The sequence below is a fragment of the Bombina bombina genome, chromosome 11, assembly GCF_027579735.1.
Source record: "Bombina bombina isolate aBomBom1 chromosome 11, aBomBom1.pri, whole genome shotgun sequence".
Lineage (NCBI taxonomy): Eukaryota > Metazoa > Chordata > Amphibia > Anura > Bombinatoridae > Bombina > Bombina bombina.
In genome coordinates, this window is record NC_069509.1 from 172,757,863 (window position 1) to 172,777,928 (window position 20,066).

At 39.9% G+C, this 20,066-nt stretch overlaps 1 protein-coding gene across 2 annotated transcripts in view; it reads right to left on the bottom strand.

Annotated features, from left to right (window-relative positions):
- Window positions 1–20,066, bottom strand: part of TECPR1 (tectonin beta-propeller repeat containing 1) — a 219,312-nt gene that overhangs the window by 58,946 nt on the left and 140,300 nt on the right. For both annotated transcript variants that reach the window (XM_053694717.1, XM_053694716.1), the window contains one exon: window positions 15,334–15,436. In XM_053694717.1, the coding sequence (XP_053550692.1) occupies window positions 15,334–15,436 (103 nt within the window). The remainder of the gene's footprint in view (window positions 1–15,333; window positions 15,437–20,066) is intronic.

The following is a 20,066-nucleotide window of genomic DNA, read 5'->3' on the forward strand; positions in this document are numbered from 1 at the left end:
TATTCCTATTTAAATCTAAATACTTACCTATAAAATAAACCCTAAGATAGCTACAATATAATTAATAATTACATTGTAGCTATGTTAGGGTTAATATTTATTTTACAGGTAAATTGTTAATTATTTTAACTAGGTATAATAGATATTAAATAGTTATTAACTATTTAATATCTACCTAGTTAAAATAATTACCCAATTACCTGTAAAATAAATCCTAAACTAAGTTACAAATACACCTACACTATCAATAAATTTAATAAACTACAAACATCTATCTAAAAATACAATTAAATTAACTAAACTAAATTACAAAAAAAAACAAACACTAAATTACAAAAAATAAAAAAAAGATTACAAGATATTTAAGCTAATTACACCTATTCTAAGCCCCCTAATAAAATAATAAACCCCCAAAATAAAAAAAATTCCCTGCCCTATTCTAAATTCAACAAATTTCAAAGCTCTTTACCTTACCAGCCCTTAAAAGGGCCTTTTGTGGGGCATGCCCCAAAGAATTCAGCTCTTTTGCATACAACAAATACAATACCCCCCCCATTACAACCCACCACCCACATACCCCTATTCTAAAACCACCCAAACCCCCCTTAAAAAAGCCTAACACTACCCCCCTGAAGATCTCCCTACCTTGTCTTCACCACACCGGGCCAAACTCCTGATCCGATCCGGGCGATGTCTTCCTCCAAGCGGCAAAGAAGAATTCTTCCTCCGGCGATGTCATTCTCCAAGCGGCAAAGAAGAATTCTTCCTCCGGCGACGTCTTCCTCCAAGCGGCAGCAAAGTCTTCATTCTTCCGGCGGCATCTTCAATCTTCTTTCTTCGCTCCGCCGCCGCGGAGCATCCATCCCGGCCGACTGCTGAACTTGGAATGAGGTACATTTAAATGACGTCATCCAAGATGGCGTCCGCCGAATTCCGATTGGCTGATAGGATTCTATCAGCCAATAGGAATTAAGTTAGAAAAATCTGATTGGCTGATTGAATCAGCCAATCAGATTCAAGTTCAATCCGATTGGCTGATCCGAACAGCCAATCAGATTGAGCTCGCATTCTATTGGCTGATCCGAACAGCCAATCAGATTGAGCTCGCATTCTATTGGCTGATCCGAACAGCCAATAGAATGCGAGCTCAATCTGATTGGCTGATTGGATCAGCCAATCGGATTGAACTTGAATCTGATTGGCTGATTCAATCAGCCAATCAGATTTTTCTAACTTAATTTCCGATTGGCTGATAGAATCCTATCAGCCAATCGGAATTCGGCGGACGCCATCTTGGATGACGTCATTTAAAGGTACCTCATTCCAAGTTCAGCAGTCGGCCGGGATGGATGCTCCGCGGCGGCGGAGCGAAGAAAGAAGATTGAAGATGCCGCCGGAAGAATGAAGACTTTGCTGCCGCTTGGAGGAAGACGTAGCCGGAGGAAGAATTCTTCTTTGCCGCTTGGAGGATGACATCGCCGGAGGAAGAATTCTTCTTTGCCGCTTGGAGGAAGACATCGCCCGGATCGGATCAGGAGTTCGGCCCGGTGTGGTGAAGACAAGGTAGGGAGATCTTCAGGGGGGTAGTGTTAGGCTTTTTTAAGGGGGGTTTGGGTGGTTTTAGAATAGGGGTATGTGGGTGGTGGGTTGTAATGGGGGGGGGTATTGTATTTGTTGTATGCAAAAGAGCTGAATTCTTTGGGGCATGCCCCACAAAAGGCCCTTTTAAGGGCTGGTAAGGTAAAGAGCTTTGAAATTTGTTGAATTTAGAATAGGGCAGGGAATTTTTTTTATTTTGGGGGTTTATTATTTTATTAGGGGGCTTAGAATAGGTGTAATTAGCTTAAATATCTTGTAATCTTTTTTTTATTTTTTGTAATTTAGTGTTTGTTTTTTTTTGTAATTTAGTTTAGTTAATTTAATTGTATTTTTAGATAGATGTTTGTAGTTTATTAAATTTATTGATAGTGTAGGTGTATTTGTAACTTAGTTTAGGATTTATTTGACAGGTAATTGGGTAATTATTTTAACTAGGTAGATATTAAATAGTTGATAACTATTTAATATCTATTATACCTAGTTAAAATAATTAACAATTTACCTGTAAAATAAATATTAACCCTAACATAGCTACAATGTAATTATTAATTATATTGTAGCTATCTTAGGGTTTATTTTATAGGTAAGTATTTAGATTTAAATAGGAATATTTTAGTTTATAAATGAATTAGATTAATTTAATAAGAATTTAGTTAGGGGTGTTAGGGTTAGATAGAGTTAATATAGTTAATATAAATACTATAGTAACTATATTAACCCTAATATAATTAGGGTTAATATAGTTAAACCTGTATAGGCTTGTATCTAAGCATCTTCTGACCCGGTTTAAAAGTCTCTGCCAGACACTCTTCTGGAGCTTGACAAAGGCCCTGATCGGGCTGAAACGCGTTGCTCCTCCCACTACACGCCAATTGACGCTGCACCACGTTCACAGACCGGCATCTGTGTTTGTTCCAAACTTGAGCGGGACCGCAAAAAGGAAAATCTTCACCGCTTTCAAAACTTATCTGGCTCTGCTGCAGCCCACCCAAAGGATTTCATCGCCACTGCAGAAACCAAGACATGGTGTAAGTAAAAGTGAACACCTTAATTTTGGTTTTCTGCCTCTGTTTCATCTGGATCAATTTCTCGTTCCAGCACCACTCTGCCGAATCTAACTTCAGCTGTGGATGTCGACTATCTTCGTTGTGATTTCCACCGGCTGGATTTACCACAGGGCTCAATTTGTCCTCTTTTCCTACTAAACTAATTTGTTTTGTTATTCATTTATTTATTTGATGCTACACTTATTTAGTTTGTTTTTGGTTTATTTAGATAGGGGTTTTTACTTTTGTGTATTCAATTTTGTGTATTCAATTTTTAGTTTTCACCTACTTTAGTCATTTGTACTGTAATTTCTTGTGCAAATATATATTGCAAATATTTGTTACATTTTTTAATCCATTTCCCCGCTGATCAGCTTTTAAACATTGTATCAAATAAATATATTTTTTTATATTGTTATCCAATCTGAGGCCAAGTTTTTACTTTGTGCACCTTGACTTATAACAGAGCATATTTCTTTATTATTAGTTTTAGCCGCAATCTGCAGCGCCAAGGTATTTAAAAGCCCCTTTTCTCTCTTTTGAGGAAGAGGCTGTTTAAATTATTTTTTCTAACAACCCCATAACCGCCAAATAGCCCACCGCAAAGTCCCCACTACATTATTACCCCTAAACAGCCATCTCCCCAATGCAAGATAACCCACTAACATCTAAACTCCCTATTTTATTATTATTATTTATTATTATCGGTTATTTGTAGAGCGCCAACAGATTCCGCAGCGCTAACCTAACACCCCCTAAGTTAACCCAAAATAGACTAATAAAAATTAAAACTTACCTGTGAAAGTAAAAAAACGGAATTTATGTTTGCCTGATAAATTGCTTTCTCCAACGGTGTGTCCGGTCCACGGCGTCATCCTTACTTGTGGGATATTCTCTTCCCCAACAGGAAATGGCAAAGAGCCCAGCAAAGCTGGTCACATGATCCCTCCTAGGCTCCGCCTACCCCAGTCATTCGACCGACGTTAAGGAGGAATATTTGCATAGGAGAAACCATATGTTACCGTGGTGACTGTAGTTAAAGAAAATAAATTATCAGACCTGATTAAAAAAACCAGGGCGGGGGGGGCGGAGCCAACCATTGGAACAGCTAGACGTGTTTTTGTGCAGCTCCAGGCTCTCAGATGTAATTTTTGGATTTAATTAATACATAAGGAGCCAAAAATCTTCCTCTATTACGCTAGAAAGTTACTGTTACCCTTTGTATACTATGTGAAACCGAGGATACTTCACTTATTGAGCACAACATTGATGCCTACTTTCAAGCTACTCCACGTGGAACCAGCACCTACATCTCAACAACGCTATAGATATGGAAGCCCTAGAATTATGGGAGGAAAATATTCAGCAGCTTCTGGAGCAGTACTATAAAAGCCTGAAAGACAATCTAACGTCGCTGCTATCAGCCCTGGCACTGCAGCTAAACCACGCTGCTGAGAGCCCGGATCCTACACAGCATGTCGGGGGTTATGCGGCACTTGCAGACACGGGCCAGGAAAGTCTAGAAACTCCCTCACACAGAGGCAGGCAGTGCTCTAGGCTCTACGAGATGGGTCGGTCATCGGATCTTACCCCCCCGCTATCTATACAGATGAGGCAAGAAACCGGGGAGACACGGTGCTCGGTTGTTGTGAGTACACGTGAGGAGACGCCATTGTTGGCCTTACCCGTTCACCATGCCCCTCTAGCTCTATTCCAAGCTACTGTATCCTATAAGAGCATATCTTCTCGAGAGGTCACAAGATGGGACACATTAGAATATGCCGGGTGTCTGAAATCCCGCAGCATTTTTGGTATCTCTGGACATCCGGGCAGTGCAACCTACCATGGCTTCCTTGAAAGGGTATGCGACATAGCGTCGCCTGTCCCAATACCGGGTGGTACTCAGCTGGTGTGGATGCTGCTATTGAGTGCTCCGGATTACATGACCATCGTGCAGCACAAGAATTGGATCCGTCTAGGCATTGGCTAGATTTGAGGGTTTTGGCTGTGATGGAGGTGAGAAAGTTATATTGAAGGATTGTCTGCTTCTAACTTCTTACCCAAGCCCTTATCTTTCATCTTGCTTCTCTACGGACAAACTCCAGCCACAGGCACTAATGGAACATACATGTTCCCACTATAGGCACCTAACTCTCTGGGAAAATCTGGTATCGGATAAACTTTAACATATGGGCAAAACTTACCATTGGCAGCTGGTGTTATCAGAGACTGTCCACACAATCCCCATCTTACTCCCTTTTATCTTAAGTTGTTGCCCTTTTGAACATATCTCATGTATGTACAATGGAGAGAGATATAGAATAAGAAATGTTATCCCTTTTATCTTTTCTCTTTTACCACATATATTCTACATTCTAGTTGTGGGGAGTCAAATCTAATTTTATATCAGATCGAGCTTTATTATCCCCACTCGTGTTTATTCTAAGACGATTGTTAGATTTTATTATGTTAATGTCAGTTAGAAGATTTATGTTTGGACGGTTAACCTATACAATTTATGCTGAATATTAGAGTGTATAGAAATGTACATGACTACATAGCTATTGGCACCTTACTTAGTATAGGATGGTGTATGGTATCCATTTAAAAGTTAATAGATTATTATATGTTACCTATATGTCTATACTGTTATATTTACATATATTGATATGTGTGTACCTCTCATATGCTAAACCACTGTACTCTTGGTCTCCCTCAGCCGGCGGGGGAGACAGGAGCTCGCTTGAGATAAGTGGGTTGCTTAACCATTTATCTCTGTACATTATGTAGCCACTATATATCAATTATGGTACTTATCTCATCTAAGCTTAAGCTATTGTAAAAGGGAACTATGCTATTGTAGGTTAGATGTCTGGATTAACTTGATACTAATTTAGAGCTGCTATTCTAATATGTAGGGTCAGCTTATATAAAGCAATAAATATAATACGGCTCATTTAGAATCTAGGTGCAGAGTGTGTATGGTAACATGATGTATACAGCTATACCTAATGTCATTTCAGAGAAAAGTTGGTGATTATCCCGCTCCACCCAACCTGGTGAGTCTTATTATTATTGGTACTCACCCAGTTTGGTGAATCATTTAGAGATATTAACCTGCTGTTTAAAGCTAGGAAATTATATATTTTACAGAGACAAAAATATATTTCTTAGCTAAGATTATAAGTATAGGAGGTAATGGTAGTTTATTTTCATCTCTCACCTCCCGCCCCCCATGACTAAGATTAATCTCTATCCACCCATTTTGGTGAATATTCCTGCGGTGTTAATCCGCTCTATGTTCTTTATATTTATAACTTTATTTCATACTTATTTCATTAATGCTAATAGTACATTCAATATAATATACAGTACCTCTCAGGGAAAAATGTTTCCTCCAACCAAGATAAGTTTTCTATATATGCCAGATTAACGTATCTTGCTAATAGGCAGTAACTTGTGATAAAAAGGTACTTCAGTAACACGTTACAAAAAAATAAAAATATAAGGTATCAATGCAATATTTGTAATATATTTGGTTGAGTCAGGCTAATAATGCAGTATGTTATGTTTGATATAAGAATGTTGTCATGATCTCCTTCAGACTTGTTTATTTTGGTGTAACTTATATTCATGTTTCTATGTGATTCATGTCGTGCTAAATACCTTAATAAAAAAACTTTGATTTAAAAAAAAAAAAAAAAAAAACCAGGGCGGGCCGTGGACCGGACACACCGTTGGAGAAAGCAATTTATCAGGCAAACATAAATTCCGTTTTCTCCAACATAGGTGTGTCCGGTCCACGGCGTCATCCTTACTTGTGGGAACCAATACCAAAGCTTTAGGACACGGATGAAGGGAGGGAGCAAATCAGGTCACCTAAATGGAAGGCACCACGGCTTGCAAAACCTTTCTCCCAAAAATAGCCTCAGAAGAAGCAAAAGTATCAAATTTGTAAAATTTAGAAAAAGTGTGCAGTGAAGACCAAGTCGCTGCCTTATATATCTGATCAACAGAAGCCTCGTTCTTGAAGGCCCATGTGGAAGCCACAGCCCTAGTGGAGTGAGCTGTGATTCTTTCAGGAGGCTGCCGTCCGGCAGTCTCATAAGCCAATCGGATAATGCTTTTAATCCAGAAGGAGAGAGAGGTAGAAGTTGCTTTTTTGACCTCTCCGTTTACCAGAATAAACAACAAACAAAGACGAAGTTTGTCTGAAATCCTTAGTAGCTGCTAAGTAAAATTTGAGAGCACGAACTACATCCAAGTTGTGCAACAAACGTTCCTTCTTTGAAACTGGATTAGGACACAAAGAAGGCACAACTATCTCCTGGTTAATGTTTTTGTTAGAAACAACTTTTGGAAGAAAACCAGGTTTAGTACGCAAAACCACCTTATCTGCATGGAACACCAGATAAGGAGAAGAACACTGCAGAGCAGATAATTCTGAAACTCTTCTAGCAGAAGAAATTGCAACCAAAAACAAAACTTTCCAAGATAATAACTTAATATCAACGGAATGTAAGGGTTCAAACGGAACCCCCTGAAGAACTGAAAGAACTAGGTTGAGACTCCAAGGAGGAGTCAAAATTTTGTAAACAGGCTTGATTCTAACCAGAGCCTGAACAAAGGCTAGAACATCTGGCACAGCTGCCAGCTTTTTGTGAAGTAACACAGACAAGGCAGAAATCTGTCCCATCAAGGAACTTGCAGATAATCCTTTTTCCAATCCTTCTCGAAGGAAGGATAGACTCTTAGGAATCTTAACCTTGTCCCAAGGGAATCCTGCAGATTCACACCAACAGATATACCAAATTATGTGGTAATTTTTCTGGTTACAGGCTTTCAGGCCTGAACAAGAGTATTAATAACAGAATCCGAGAACCCTCGCTTTGATAAGATCAAGCGTTCAATCTCCAAGCAGTCAGCTGGAGTGGGTCGAACGGACCTAGAACAAGAAGGTCTCGTCTCAAAGGTAGCTTCCATGGTGGAGCCGATGACATATTCACCAGATCTGCATACCAAGTCCTGCGTGGCCACGCAGGAGCTATCAAAATCACCGACGCCCTCTCCTGATTGATCCTGGCTACCAGCCTGGGGATGAGAGGAAACGGCGGGAACACATAAGCTAGTTTGAAGGTCCAAGGTGCTACTAGTGCATCCACTAGAGCCGCCTTGGGATCCCTGGATCTGTACCCGTAGTAAGGAACTCTGAAGTTCTGACGAGAGGCCATCAGATCCATGTCTGGAATGCCCCACGGTTGAGTGACTTGGGCAAAGATTTCCGGATGGAGTTCCCACTCCCCCGGATGCAATGTCTGACGACTCAGAAAATCCGCTTCCCAATTTTCCACTCCTGGGATGTGGATAGCAGACAGGTGGCAGGAGTGAGACTCCGCCCATAGAATGATTTTGGTCACTTCTTCCATCGCTAGGGAACTCCTTGTTCCCTCCTGATGGTTGATGTATGAACTTGGCCCTCGCTAGCTGAGGCCAAGCTTTGAGAGCATTGAATATCGCTCTCAGTTCCAGAATATTTATCGGTAGAAGAGATTCTACCCGAGACCAAAGACCCTGAGCTTTCAGGGATCCCCAGACCGCGCCCCAGCCCATCAGACTGGCGTCTGTCGTGACAATGACCCACTCTGGTCTGCGGAAGGTCATCCCTTGTGACAGGTTGTCCAGGGACAGCCACCAACGGAATGAGTCTCTGGTCCTCTGATTTACTTGTATCTTCGGAGACAAGTCTGAATAGTCCCCATTCCACTGACTGAGCATGAACAGTTGTAATGGTCTTAGATGAATGCGCACAAAAGGAACTATGTCCATTGCCGCTACCATCAAACCTATCACTTCCATGCACTGCGCTATGGAAGGAAGAGGAACGGAATGAAGTATCCGACAAGAGTCTAGAAGTTTTGTTTTTCTGGCTTCTGTCAGAAAAATCCTCATTTCTAAGGAGTCTATTATAGTTCCCAAGAAGGGAACCCTCGTTGACGGAGATAGAGAACTCTTTTCCACGTTCACTTTCCATCCGTGAGATCTGAGAAAGGCCAGGACAATGTCCGTGTGAGCCTTAACTTGAGGAAGGGACGACGCTCGAATCAGAATGTCGTCCAAGTAAGGTACTACAGCAATGCCCCTTGGTCTTAGCACCGCCAGAAGGGACCCTAGTACCTATGAGAAAATCCTAGGAGCAGTGGCTAATCCGAAAGAAAACGCCACGAACTGGAAATGCTTGTCCAGGAATGCAAACCTTAGGTACCGATGATGTTCCTTGTGGATAGGAATATGTAGATACGCATCCTTGAAATCCACCTTGGTCATGAATTGACCTTCCTGGATGGAAGGAAGAAGTGTTCGAATGGTTTCCATCTTGAACGATGGAACCTTGAGAAACTTGTTCAAGATCTTGAGATCTAAGATTGGTCTGAACGTTCCCTCTTTTTTGGGAACTATGAACAGATTGGAGTAGAACCCCATCCCTTGTTCTCCTAATGAAACAGGATGAATCACTCCCATTTTTAGCAGGTCTTCTACCCAATGTAAGAATGCCTGTCTTCTTATGTGGTCTGAAGACAACTGAGACCTGTGGAACCTCCCCCTTGGAGGAAGCCCCTTGAACTCCAGAGAATAACCTTGGGAGACTATTTCTAGCGCCCAAGGATCCAGAACATCTCTTGCCCAAGCCTGAGCGAAGAGAGAGAGTCTGCCCCCCACCAGATCCGGTCCCGGATCGGGGGCCCGCATTTCATGCTGTCTTGGTAGCAGTGGCAGGTTTCCTGGCCTGCTTTCCTTTGTTCCAGCCTTGCATAGGTCTCCAGGCTGGATTGGCTTGAGAAGTATTACCTTCCTGCTTAGAGGACGTAGCCCTTGGGGCTGATCCGTTTCTGCGAAAGGGACGAAACTTAGGTTTATTTTTGGTCTTGAAAAGACCTATCCTGAGGAAGGGCGTGGCCCTTGCCCCCAGTGATATCAGAGATAATCTCTTTCAAGTCAGGGCCAAAGAGTGTTTTCCCCTTGAAAGGAATGTCAAGCAATTTGTTCTTGGAAGACGCATCCGCTGCCCAAGATTTTAACCAAAGCGCTCTGCGCCACAATAGCAAACCCAGAATTTTTTCGCCGCTAACCTAGCCAATTGCAAGGTGGCGTCTAGGGTGAAAGAATTAGCCAATTTAAGAGCACGAATTCTGTCCATAATCTCCTCATAAGAAGAAGAATTACTAATAATCGCCTTTCCTAGCTCATCAAACTAGAAACACGCGGCTGCAGTGACAGGGACAATGCATGCAATTGGTTGTAGAAGGGAACCTTGCTGAACAAACATCTTTTTTAGCAGACCTTCTAATTTTTTATCCATAGGATCTTGGAAAGCACAACTATCTTCTATGGGTATAGTGGCGCGCTTGTGTAGAGTAGAAACCGCCCCCTCGACCTTGGGGACTGTCTGCCATCAGTCCTTTCTGGGGTCGACTATAGGAAAACAATTTTTTAAATATGGGGGGAGGTACTAAAGGAATACCGGGCCTGTCCCATTCTTTACTAACAATGTACGCCACCCGCTTGGATATAGGAAAAGCTTCGGGGGGCCCCGGGGCCTCTAAGAACTTTTCCATTTTACATAGTGGTTCTGGAATGACCAGATAATCACAATCATCCAAATTGGATAACACCTCCTTAAGCAGAGCGCGGAGATGTTCCAACTTAAATTTAAAAGTAATCACATCAGGTTCAGCTTGTTGAGAAATGTTTCCTGAATCTGAAATTTCTCCCTAAGACAAAACCTCCCTGGCCCCCTCAGACTGGTGTAGGGGCCCTTCAGAAACCATATCATCAGCGTTCTCATGCTCTACAGAATTTTCTAAAACAGAGCAGTCGCGCTTTCGCTGATAAGTGGGCATATTGGCTAAAATGTTTTTGATAGAATTATCCATTACAGCCGTTAAATGTTGCATAGTAAGGAGTATTGGCGCACTAGATGTACTAGGGGCCTCCTGTATGGGCAAGACTGGTGTAGACGAAGGAGGGGATGATGCAGTACCATGCTTACTCCCCTCACTTGAGGAATCATCTTGGGCATCATTTTTACTAAAAAATTTTATGACATAAAAAACATATAGTTAAATGAGAAGGAACCTTGGTTTCCCCACAGTCAGAACACAATCTATCTGGTAGTTCAGACATGTTAAACAGGCATAAACTTGATAACAAAGCACAAAAAACGTTTTAAAATAAAACCGTTACTGTCACTTTAAATTTTAAACTAAACACACTTTATTACTGCAATTGCGAAAAAGTATGAAGGAATTGTTCAAAATTCACCAAAATTTCACCACAGTGTCTTAAAGCCTTAAAAGTATTGCACACCAAATTTGGAAGCTTTAACCCTTAAAATAACGGAACCGGAGCCGTTTTTATATTTAACCCCTTTACAGTCCCTGGAATCTGCTTTGCTGAGACCCAACCAAGCCCAAAGGGGAATACGATACCAAATGATGCCTTCAGAAAGACTTTTCTATGTATCAGAGCTCCACACACATGCAGCTGCATGCCATGCTGTCCTCAAAAACAAGTGCGCCATACCGGCGCGAAAATGAGGCTCTGACTATGATTAGGGAAAGCCCCTAAAGAATAAGGTGTCTAAAACAGTGCCTGCCGATATAATCATATCAAAATACCCAGAATAAATGATTCCTCAAGGCTAAATATGTGTTAATAATGAATCGATTTAGCCCAGAAAAAGTCTACAGTCTTAATAAGCCCTTGTGAAGCCCTTATTTACTATCTTAATAAACATGGCTTACCGGATCCCATAGGGAAAATGACAGCTTCCAGCATTACATCGTCTTGTTAGAATGTGTCATACCTCAAGCAGTAAGAGACTGCACACTGTTCCCCCAACTGAAGTTAATTGCTCTCAACAGTCCTGTGTGGAACAGCCATGGATTTTAGTTACGGTGCTAAAATCATTTTCCTCATACAAACAGAAATCTTCATCTCTTTTCTGTTTCTGAGTAAATAGTACATACCAGCACTATTTTAAAATAACAAACTCTTGATTGAATAATAAAAACTACAGTTAAACACTAAAAAACTCTAAGCCATCTCCGTGGAGATGTTGCCTGTACAACGGCAAAGAGAATGACTGGGGTAGGCGGAGCCTAGGAGGGATCATGTGACCAGCTTTGCTGGGCTCTTTGCCATTTCCTGTTGGGGAAGAGAATATCCCACAAGTAAGGATGACGCCGTGGACCGGACACACCTATGTTGGAGAAATAATAATCTAATCTTACCTTTTAAAATAAAAAAAACGTACTATTATTATAAAAAACCTAATCTAAAAATCTCTAAAGCACTAAAGCCCAAGATGGTATTCATAATCTTCATCCGGGCGATGGCCCTTCTTCTTCCCAGCGGTGGCCCACCTTCTTATCTTCATCCTGGCAGCGGCAGTGATCTTCATCTACAGTGCTTGAACGCGTAGGTCCTCTTCAAGCAGTCACCAGCCGCACACTGAATTTGGAATGTGAATTATCCCTTTTATATAGTGGTACCCTTGAAATCCTATTGCCTGATTTGCTTGTTAATTTTCAAATCAGCCAATAGAATGAAAAAAAAAAGCTTTCATTCCTATTTGCTGATTTGTATGTTCAAATTCAAATTCAAATAGAATGAAAGTTTTTTTATCCGTGTTCAAGCTCTGTAAATGAAGTCCGCCACCACCACCACCTCTTCCACCGCCAGGATCAAGATAAGAAGATGGACCGCCGCCGGGATGAAGAAGGGCTACGGCCGGGATGAAGAAGGGCCACCGCCGGGATGAAGATGGAGCGCCACTATCATCTTTGGTTAGTACCATCTTGGGCTTTAGTGTTAGGTTGTTGTTTTTATGTATGTTTTTCAGTTGTTTTTTTTTATCTGGGCAGCAAAAGAGCTAAATGCCTTTTTTAGGGCAATGCTCAGCCGAATGCCCTTTTCAGTGCATTTTTTTTTTCAGAAAAAGAGCTTGATCACTTTAAGGTAATGCCCTAAAAAATGCCCTTTTAAGGGCTATTTGTAGTTTAGTTTTAAAATAGCTTTTTTAATTTTGGGATGTTTTTTTTTTATTTTGTGGTATTACAGACATTCCAACCTGCAAAAACTAATTTCAGGAAGGTGCCCCCCGTGCCCCCATTCAGAATTCCTCAGTGCTTCCTCAGTCTGCACAATATAGAGTATGGGAGTCTGCACAATATAGATTATGGGAGTCTGCACAATATAGAGTGTATGGGAGTTTGCATAATATAGAGTATGGGAGTCTGCACAAAATAGAGTGTATGGATGGGAGTCTGCACAATATAGAGTGTATGGGATGGAGTCTGCACAATATAGAGTGTATGTGAGGGAGTCTGCACAATATAGATTATGGGAGTCTGCACAATATAGAGAGTATGGGAGTCTGCACAACATAGAGAGTATGGGAGTCTGCACAATATAGAGAGTATGGGAGTCTGCACAATATATAAAGTATGGGAGTCTACACAATATAGAGAGTATGGGAGTCTGCACAATATAGAGAGTATGGGAGTCTGCACAATATATAAAGTATGGGAGTCTGCATAATATAGAGTGTATGGGAGTCTGCACAATATAGAGAGTATGGGAGTCTGCACAATATAGAGAGTATGGGAGTCTGCACAATATAAAGTATGGGAGTCTGCATAATATACAAAGTATAGGAGTCTGCACATCTCACCTATATATATCAGATCTGCTATGTCTCACACCGCACTAGAGTTCACACATTGAGCTATAACGGAACAGTGACACCTACAGGTGGAAATGAAAAGTGCAGGCACAAATTTGTTTTTCTCTGGCACTGCTCTTTCCTGGATATTGAGTTTAATTTGCGGGTGTCAGGGAGCCACTATTTCAATGAGGGAGACTCCTGGAACTTCCGGGAGAGTTGGGATGTCTGGGTATTAGAATAGTCATAACTCTTTTTACTTTTGGTAATTTTTTGTTATTTTTCTGTAATGTTAGTTTTTTTTATTTTAATACGAATGTTAGGTTTTTTATTTTCATAGTAATGGTAGTTTTTTTATTTTAATACATTGTTTTTGTTTTTTAAAGGGAAGATTAGATTTTTTTTTTACTCTCACAGGTAAGTTTTTATTTTTTTTAAAGGCAGTTAGGTAAGGTTTTTATTAGTTTATTTTGGGTTAACTTAGGGGGTGTTAGGTTAGGGGGTTTAGATGTTAGTGGGTTATTTTGCGTTGGGGGGGCTGGATGTTTATGGGTTAATAGTGTAGATGTTTAGTTTGTGGTGGGGTGTCTGGCTGTTTAGGGGTTGTGTACATAGGTATTTTGCAATGTGGAGGGCTGGCGGTTTAGGGGTTAACAGTGTAGAAGGTTACTTTGAAGTGGGGTGTGTGTCGGTTTAGGGGTTAATAGTGTAAATACGGAGTTTGTGATGTGGAGGGTGTCGGTTTAGTGGTTCATAGTGAAGTTTAGTGCAACTGTTTCATCCAAACAAAAGTTTGAGCTGTTAATGTGATTGCGTTTGCGCGGTTGCATTTACTGTAAACTTGTAATACGAATGCATATTACCGCTCTGTGCTACACTTAGAAAATATGGGGAGTGTAAATTACTGTGAGTTTGTGCAAATTAATTTGCGGTAATTTTAAAAGCACGCCACTTGTAATCTGGCCCTCATTTGGGATTTGCTGCTTGAATTTTAACCTGTGCACCCCCAGATTAAAATTGCTGTTTTGTTCACTGTCTAAATTGACACATGTACAAGGCACAAAAAAACGTGAGATCTGTAGTATGGGATTAGAGAGAATTTCATATACGCCCATGTTCAGCCAATTTTACAAAAAAAACAACAATTACCCTTTGTATTTTGTACTTTAATGTATGAATTTCTAAGTGATTTTTGCATATCCTGTGTGCTTATACTACGATTTACGCTGTGCATATTTCATACGATTTATTCCTGACTTATTTACATACAAATTTTACATTTTTGATAAAATATGCTTTTTGGTGAATAATTTTGTTACAATTTTTATGTGAATAGTTAAATTATTCGTTTTGCTAGATTTGTAAAAAAAACATTTTTATTGTGCACATAACATACGAAAATGCAGTATTCGTCCCTTAGCGAGACACCTTGTTTTCACGGAAAAAAGTGTCTTTAGATCATTCCACCAGGGAAATATAAGTACTGGCAGCATACTATAATAATCTCGCCAGCCCAGAGACCGTTAGATCATCCGGCCCTTAGATGTGCAGGTTTGCTAGTGTTAAAATTACATGCACTAACAAATTAGAGCATTTAATTTTTTTACTCTAATGGTCCATTAAAATGTTTGTTTGTTAGCAAAGTTTTCTTTTTTAATCATGCATAACTGAACATTTATGGGGAATTAAATTTTGAATTAAATGTCCCTTTATACTTTTTAAAATAGTAAATATTAAATAAAAACGAGACCTTTGTCTGCTTTTTGGCACAGATACTAATCTTCACCATTAAACATCACTTTAAAGCTGTAGCTACAAAATATGTTTTTAGGGAATAAAAAGATAATTTTTTTGAATATTATTTTGGGGTGTTTTGTGGTTACCTTACAATGGTATTTATCAGTGATCACAAAACACACTGAGGTTTTCAGATGAAGATACACGTTATTGGATGTAATTACGTACGTGCTGCTGTATCCGGTGAGTGGATTCCACCGCTGATTTTCGTAAATATACACACATTTTGTATCAGTCTGAGTCAGTATTTTATCTGTATTGGTGGACATGCCTGCAGTCAAAATACATATATATTGATATAACTGTTTATTAGGATGAAGAAAAAACAGCGAATAGTATAAACAAATAATGAAATTCACACATTCAAAATATATTCTGTATTGGGTGTACATGTATTGTTTTGCCAAATGAAGACATTTTAGAGCATTTTACTATTTCACAATTACTTGCACATATCTATGTATTTATCCTTGCAAAGAGGTTAAAACACATAGTTACAGCCAGCTGTAGAACAGCAACGCACTAATGGGAGCTAGCTGAACACATTTGGTGAGCTAACGACAAGATGCATATGTATGTAGCCACCAATCACCAGCTAGTTCCCAGCAGTGCTTTGCTGCCTACCTAGGTATGTGTTTCAACAAAGAAAGAAGTACATTGCATATTCTATTGGAACAATGTATACATCACAGGTAAGCAACAAAACACCAAGAAATTAGCAATTTGTATGTGAAAGTATCAGCTGCTGAAATAGCGTATTCTCTGTACAAACAATGATCTACTTCGAATGTAACATTTGATTTAATAAATACTATTCAGAAGTTTAAAGGGACAGTCTAGACCAAAATAAACTTTCATGATTCAGATAGAAAATGTAATTTTAAAAATGATTCCAATTTACTTTTATCACCAATTTTGAATATTGATATTCTTAGTTGTAAGCTAAACCTAGGAGGTTTATAGGCAAATTTCTAAGTCCTTGAAGGCCGCCTCTTCTTTCAGGACATTTTGACAGTTTTTCACCACTAAAGGGTGTTATTTCATGGGTGTTATATAGATAACACTGTGCTCACGCACATGGACTTCCAGTGAGCCAGCTCTGATTGGCTAAAATGGATGTCTGTCAAAAGAACTGAAATTAGGGGGCAGTTTGCAGAGGCTTAGATACAAGGTAATCACAGAGGTAAAAAGTGTTTATATAACTGTGTTGGTTATGCAAAACTAGGGAATGAGTAATAAAGGGATTATCTATTTTTTTAAACAAAAATTCTGGTGTAGACTGTCCCTTTAATAGTTCATGTTGTAGGGATTTAGTAATTGATACATAATAGATACAAATATATAAATTTGAATGTTTCTATTTCGAATATTGCATAATTTGAATATTACATTTAAAAGGAGCATTAGAAATACTATTATATTAAACAAATGTTAGAAAGTTATTTAAACATTCAAAATGAAGAAATGTGGTACAATTTTCGAATATCGCAAATCATTCGCACATCCCTTGAATGTTGTCAGGACAGAATGTTGTCAGGACAGAATGTTATCAGGACAGAATGTTATCAGGACAGAATGTTATCAGGACAGAATGTTGTCAGGACAGAATGTTATCAGGACAGAATGTTGTCAGGACAGAATGTTGTCAGGACAGAATGTTGTCAGGACAGAATGTTGTCAGGACAGAATGTTATCAGGACAGAATGTTATCAGGACAGAATGTTATCAGGACAGAATGTTATCAGGACAGAATGTTGTCAGGACAGAATGTTATCAGGACAGAATGTTATCAGGACAGAATGTTATCAGGACAGAATGTTATCAGGACAGAATGTTGTCAGGACAGAATGTTATCAGGACAGAATGTTATCAGGACAGAATGTTGTCAGGACAGAATGTTATCAGGACAGAATGTTATCAGGACAGAATATTATCAGGACAGAATGTTGTCAGGACAGAATGTTGTCAGGACAGAATGTTGTCAGGACAGAATGTTATCAGGACAGAATGTTATCAGGACAGAATGTTATCAGGACAGAATGTTGTCAGGACAGAATGTTGTCAGGACAGAATGTTGTCAGGACAGAATGTTATCAGGACAGAATGTTGTCAGGACAGAATGTTATCAGGACAGAATGTTGTCAGGACAGAATGTTATCAGGACAGAATGTTATCAGGACAGAATGTTATCAGGACAGAATGTTATCAGCACAGAATGTTGTCAGGACAGAATGTTGTCAGCACAGAATGTTGTCAGGACAGAATGTTATCAGGACAGAATGTTGTCAGCACAGAATGTTGTCAGGACAGAATGTTATCAGGACAGAATGTTGTCAGCACAGAATGTTGTCAGGACAGAATCTTGTCAGGACAGAATGTTATCAGGACAGAATGTTATCAGGACAGAATGCTATCAGGACAGAATGTTATCAGGACAGAATGTTATCAGGACAGAATCTTGTCAGGACAGAATGTTGTCAGGACAGAATGTTATCAGGACAGAATGTTATCAGGACAGAATGTTGTCAGGACAGAATGTTGTCAGGACAGAATGTTATCAGGACAGAATGTTGTCAGGACAGAATGTTATCAGGACAAAATGTTGTCAGGACAGAATGTTATCAGGACAGAATGTTGTCAGGACAGAATGTTATCAGGACAGAATGTTATCAGGACAGAATGTTATCAGGACAGAATGTTGTCAGGACAGAATGTTATCAGGACAGAATGTTATCAGGACAGAATGTTATCAGGACAGAATGTTGTCAGGACAGAATGTTGTCAGGACAGAATGTTATCAGGACAGAATGTTATCAGGACAGAATGTTATCAGGACAGAATGTTATCAGGACAGAATGTTATCAGGACAGAATGTTGTCAGGACAGAATGTTGTCAGGACAGAATGTTATCAGGACAGAATGTTGTCAGGACAGAATGTTATCAGGACAGAATGTTATCAGGACAGAATGTTGTCAGGACAGAATGTTGTCAGGACAGAATGTTGTCAGGACAGAATGTTGTCAGGACAGAATGTTGTCAGGACAGAATGTTGTCAGGACAGAATGTTATCAGGACAGAATGTTGTCAGGACAGAATGTTGTCAGGACAGAATGTTGTCAGGACAAATGTTGTCAGACAATGTTATCAGGAGCAGAATGTTATCAGGACAGAATGTTAGTCAGGACAGAATGTTGTCAGGACAGAATGTTGTCAGGACAGAATGTTGTCAGGACAGAATGTTATCAGGACAGAATGTTGTCAGGACAGAATGTTATCAGGACAGAATGTTGTCAGGACAGAATGTTATCAGGACAGAATGTTGTCAGGACAGAATGTTGTCAGGACAGAATGTTATCAGGACAGAATGTTATCAGGACAGAATGTTATCAGGACAGAATGTTATCAGGACAGAATGTTATCAGGACAGAATGTTATCAGGACAGAATGTTGTCAGGACAGAATGTTATCAGGACAGAATGTTGTCAGGACAGAATGTTATCAGGACAGAATGTTGTCAGGACAGAATGTTATCAGGACAGAATGTTGTCAGGACAGAATGTTTCAGGACAGAATGTTGTCAGGACAGAATGTTGTCAGGACAGAATGTTGTCAGGACAGAATGTTATCAGGACAGAATGTTGTCAGGACAGAATGTTGTCAGGACAGAATGTTGTCAGGACAGAATGTTATCAGGACAGAATGTTATCAGGACAGAATGTTATCAGGACAGAATGTTATCAGGACAGAATGTTGTCAGGACAGAATGTTGTCAGGACAGAATGTTGTCAGGACAGAATGTTGTCAGGACAGAATGTTATCAGGACAGAATGTTATCAGGACAGAATGTTGTCAGGACAGAATGTTGTCAGGACAGAATGTTGTCAGGACAGAATGTTGTCAGGACAGAATGTTATCAGGACAGAATGTTATCAGGACAGAATGTTATCAGGACAGAATGTTGTCAGGACAGAATGTTATCAGGACAGAATGTTGTCAGGACAGAATGTTGTCAGGACAGAATGTTATCAGGACAGAATGTTATCAGGACAGAATGTTGTCAGCACAGAATGTTATCAGCACAGAATGTTATCAGGACAGAATGTTATCAGGACAGAATGTTATCAGGACAGAATGTTATCAGGACAGAATGTTATCAGGACAGAATGTTGTCAGGACAGAATGTTATCAGGACAGAATGTTGTCAGGACAGAATCTTGTCAGGACAGAATGTTTTCAGGACAGAATGTTGTCAGGACAGAATGTTGTCAGGACAGAATGTTATCAGGACAGAATGTTATCAGGACAGAATGTTATCAGGACAGAATGTTATCAGGACAGAATGTTGTCAGGACAGAATGTTATCAGGACAGAATGTTGTCAGGACAGAATGTTGTCAGGACAGAATGTTGTCAGGACAGAATGTTGTCAGGACAGAATGTTGTCAGGACAGAATGTTGTCAGGACAGAATGTTGTCAGGACAGAATGTTGTCAGGACAGAATGTTATCAGGACAGAATGTTATCAGGACAGAATGTTGTCAGGACAGAATGTTATCAGGACAGAATGTTGTCAGGACAGAATGTTATCAGGACAGAATGTTGTCAGGACAGAATGTTATCAGGACAGAATGTTGTCAGGACAGAATGTTATCAGGACAGAATGTTGTCAGGACAGAATGTTATCAGGACAGAATGTTGTCAGGACAGAATGTTATCAGGACAGAATGTTGTCAGGACAGAATGTTGTCAGGACAGAATGTTATCAGGACAGAATGTTGTCAGGACAGAATGTTGTCAGGACAGAATGTTATCAGGACAGAATGTTGTCAGGACAGAATGTTATCAGGACAGAATGTTATCAGGACAGAATGTTGTCAGGACAGAATGTTGTCAGGACAGAA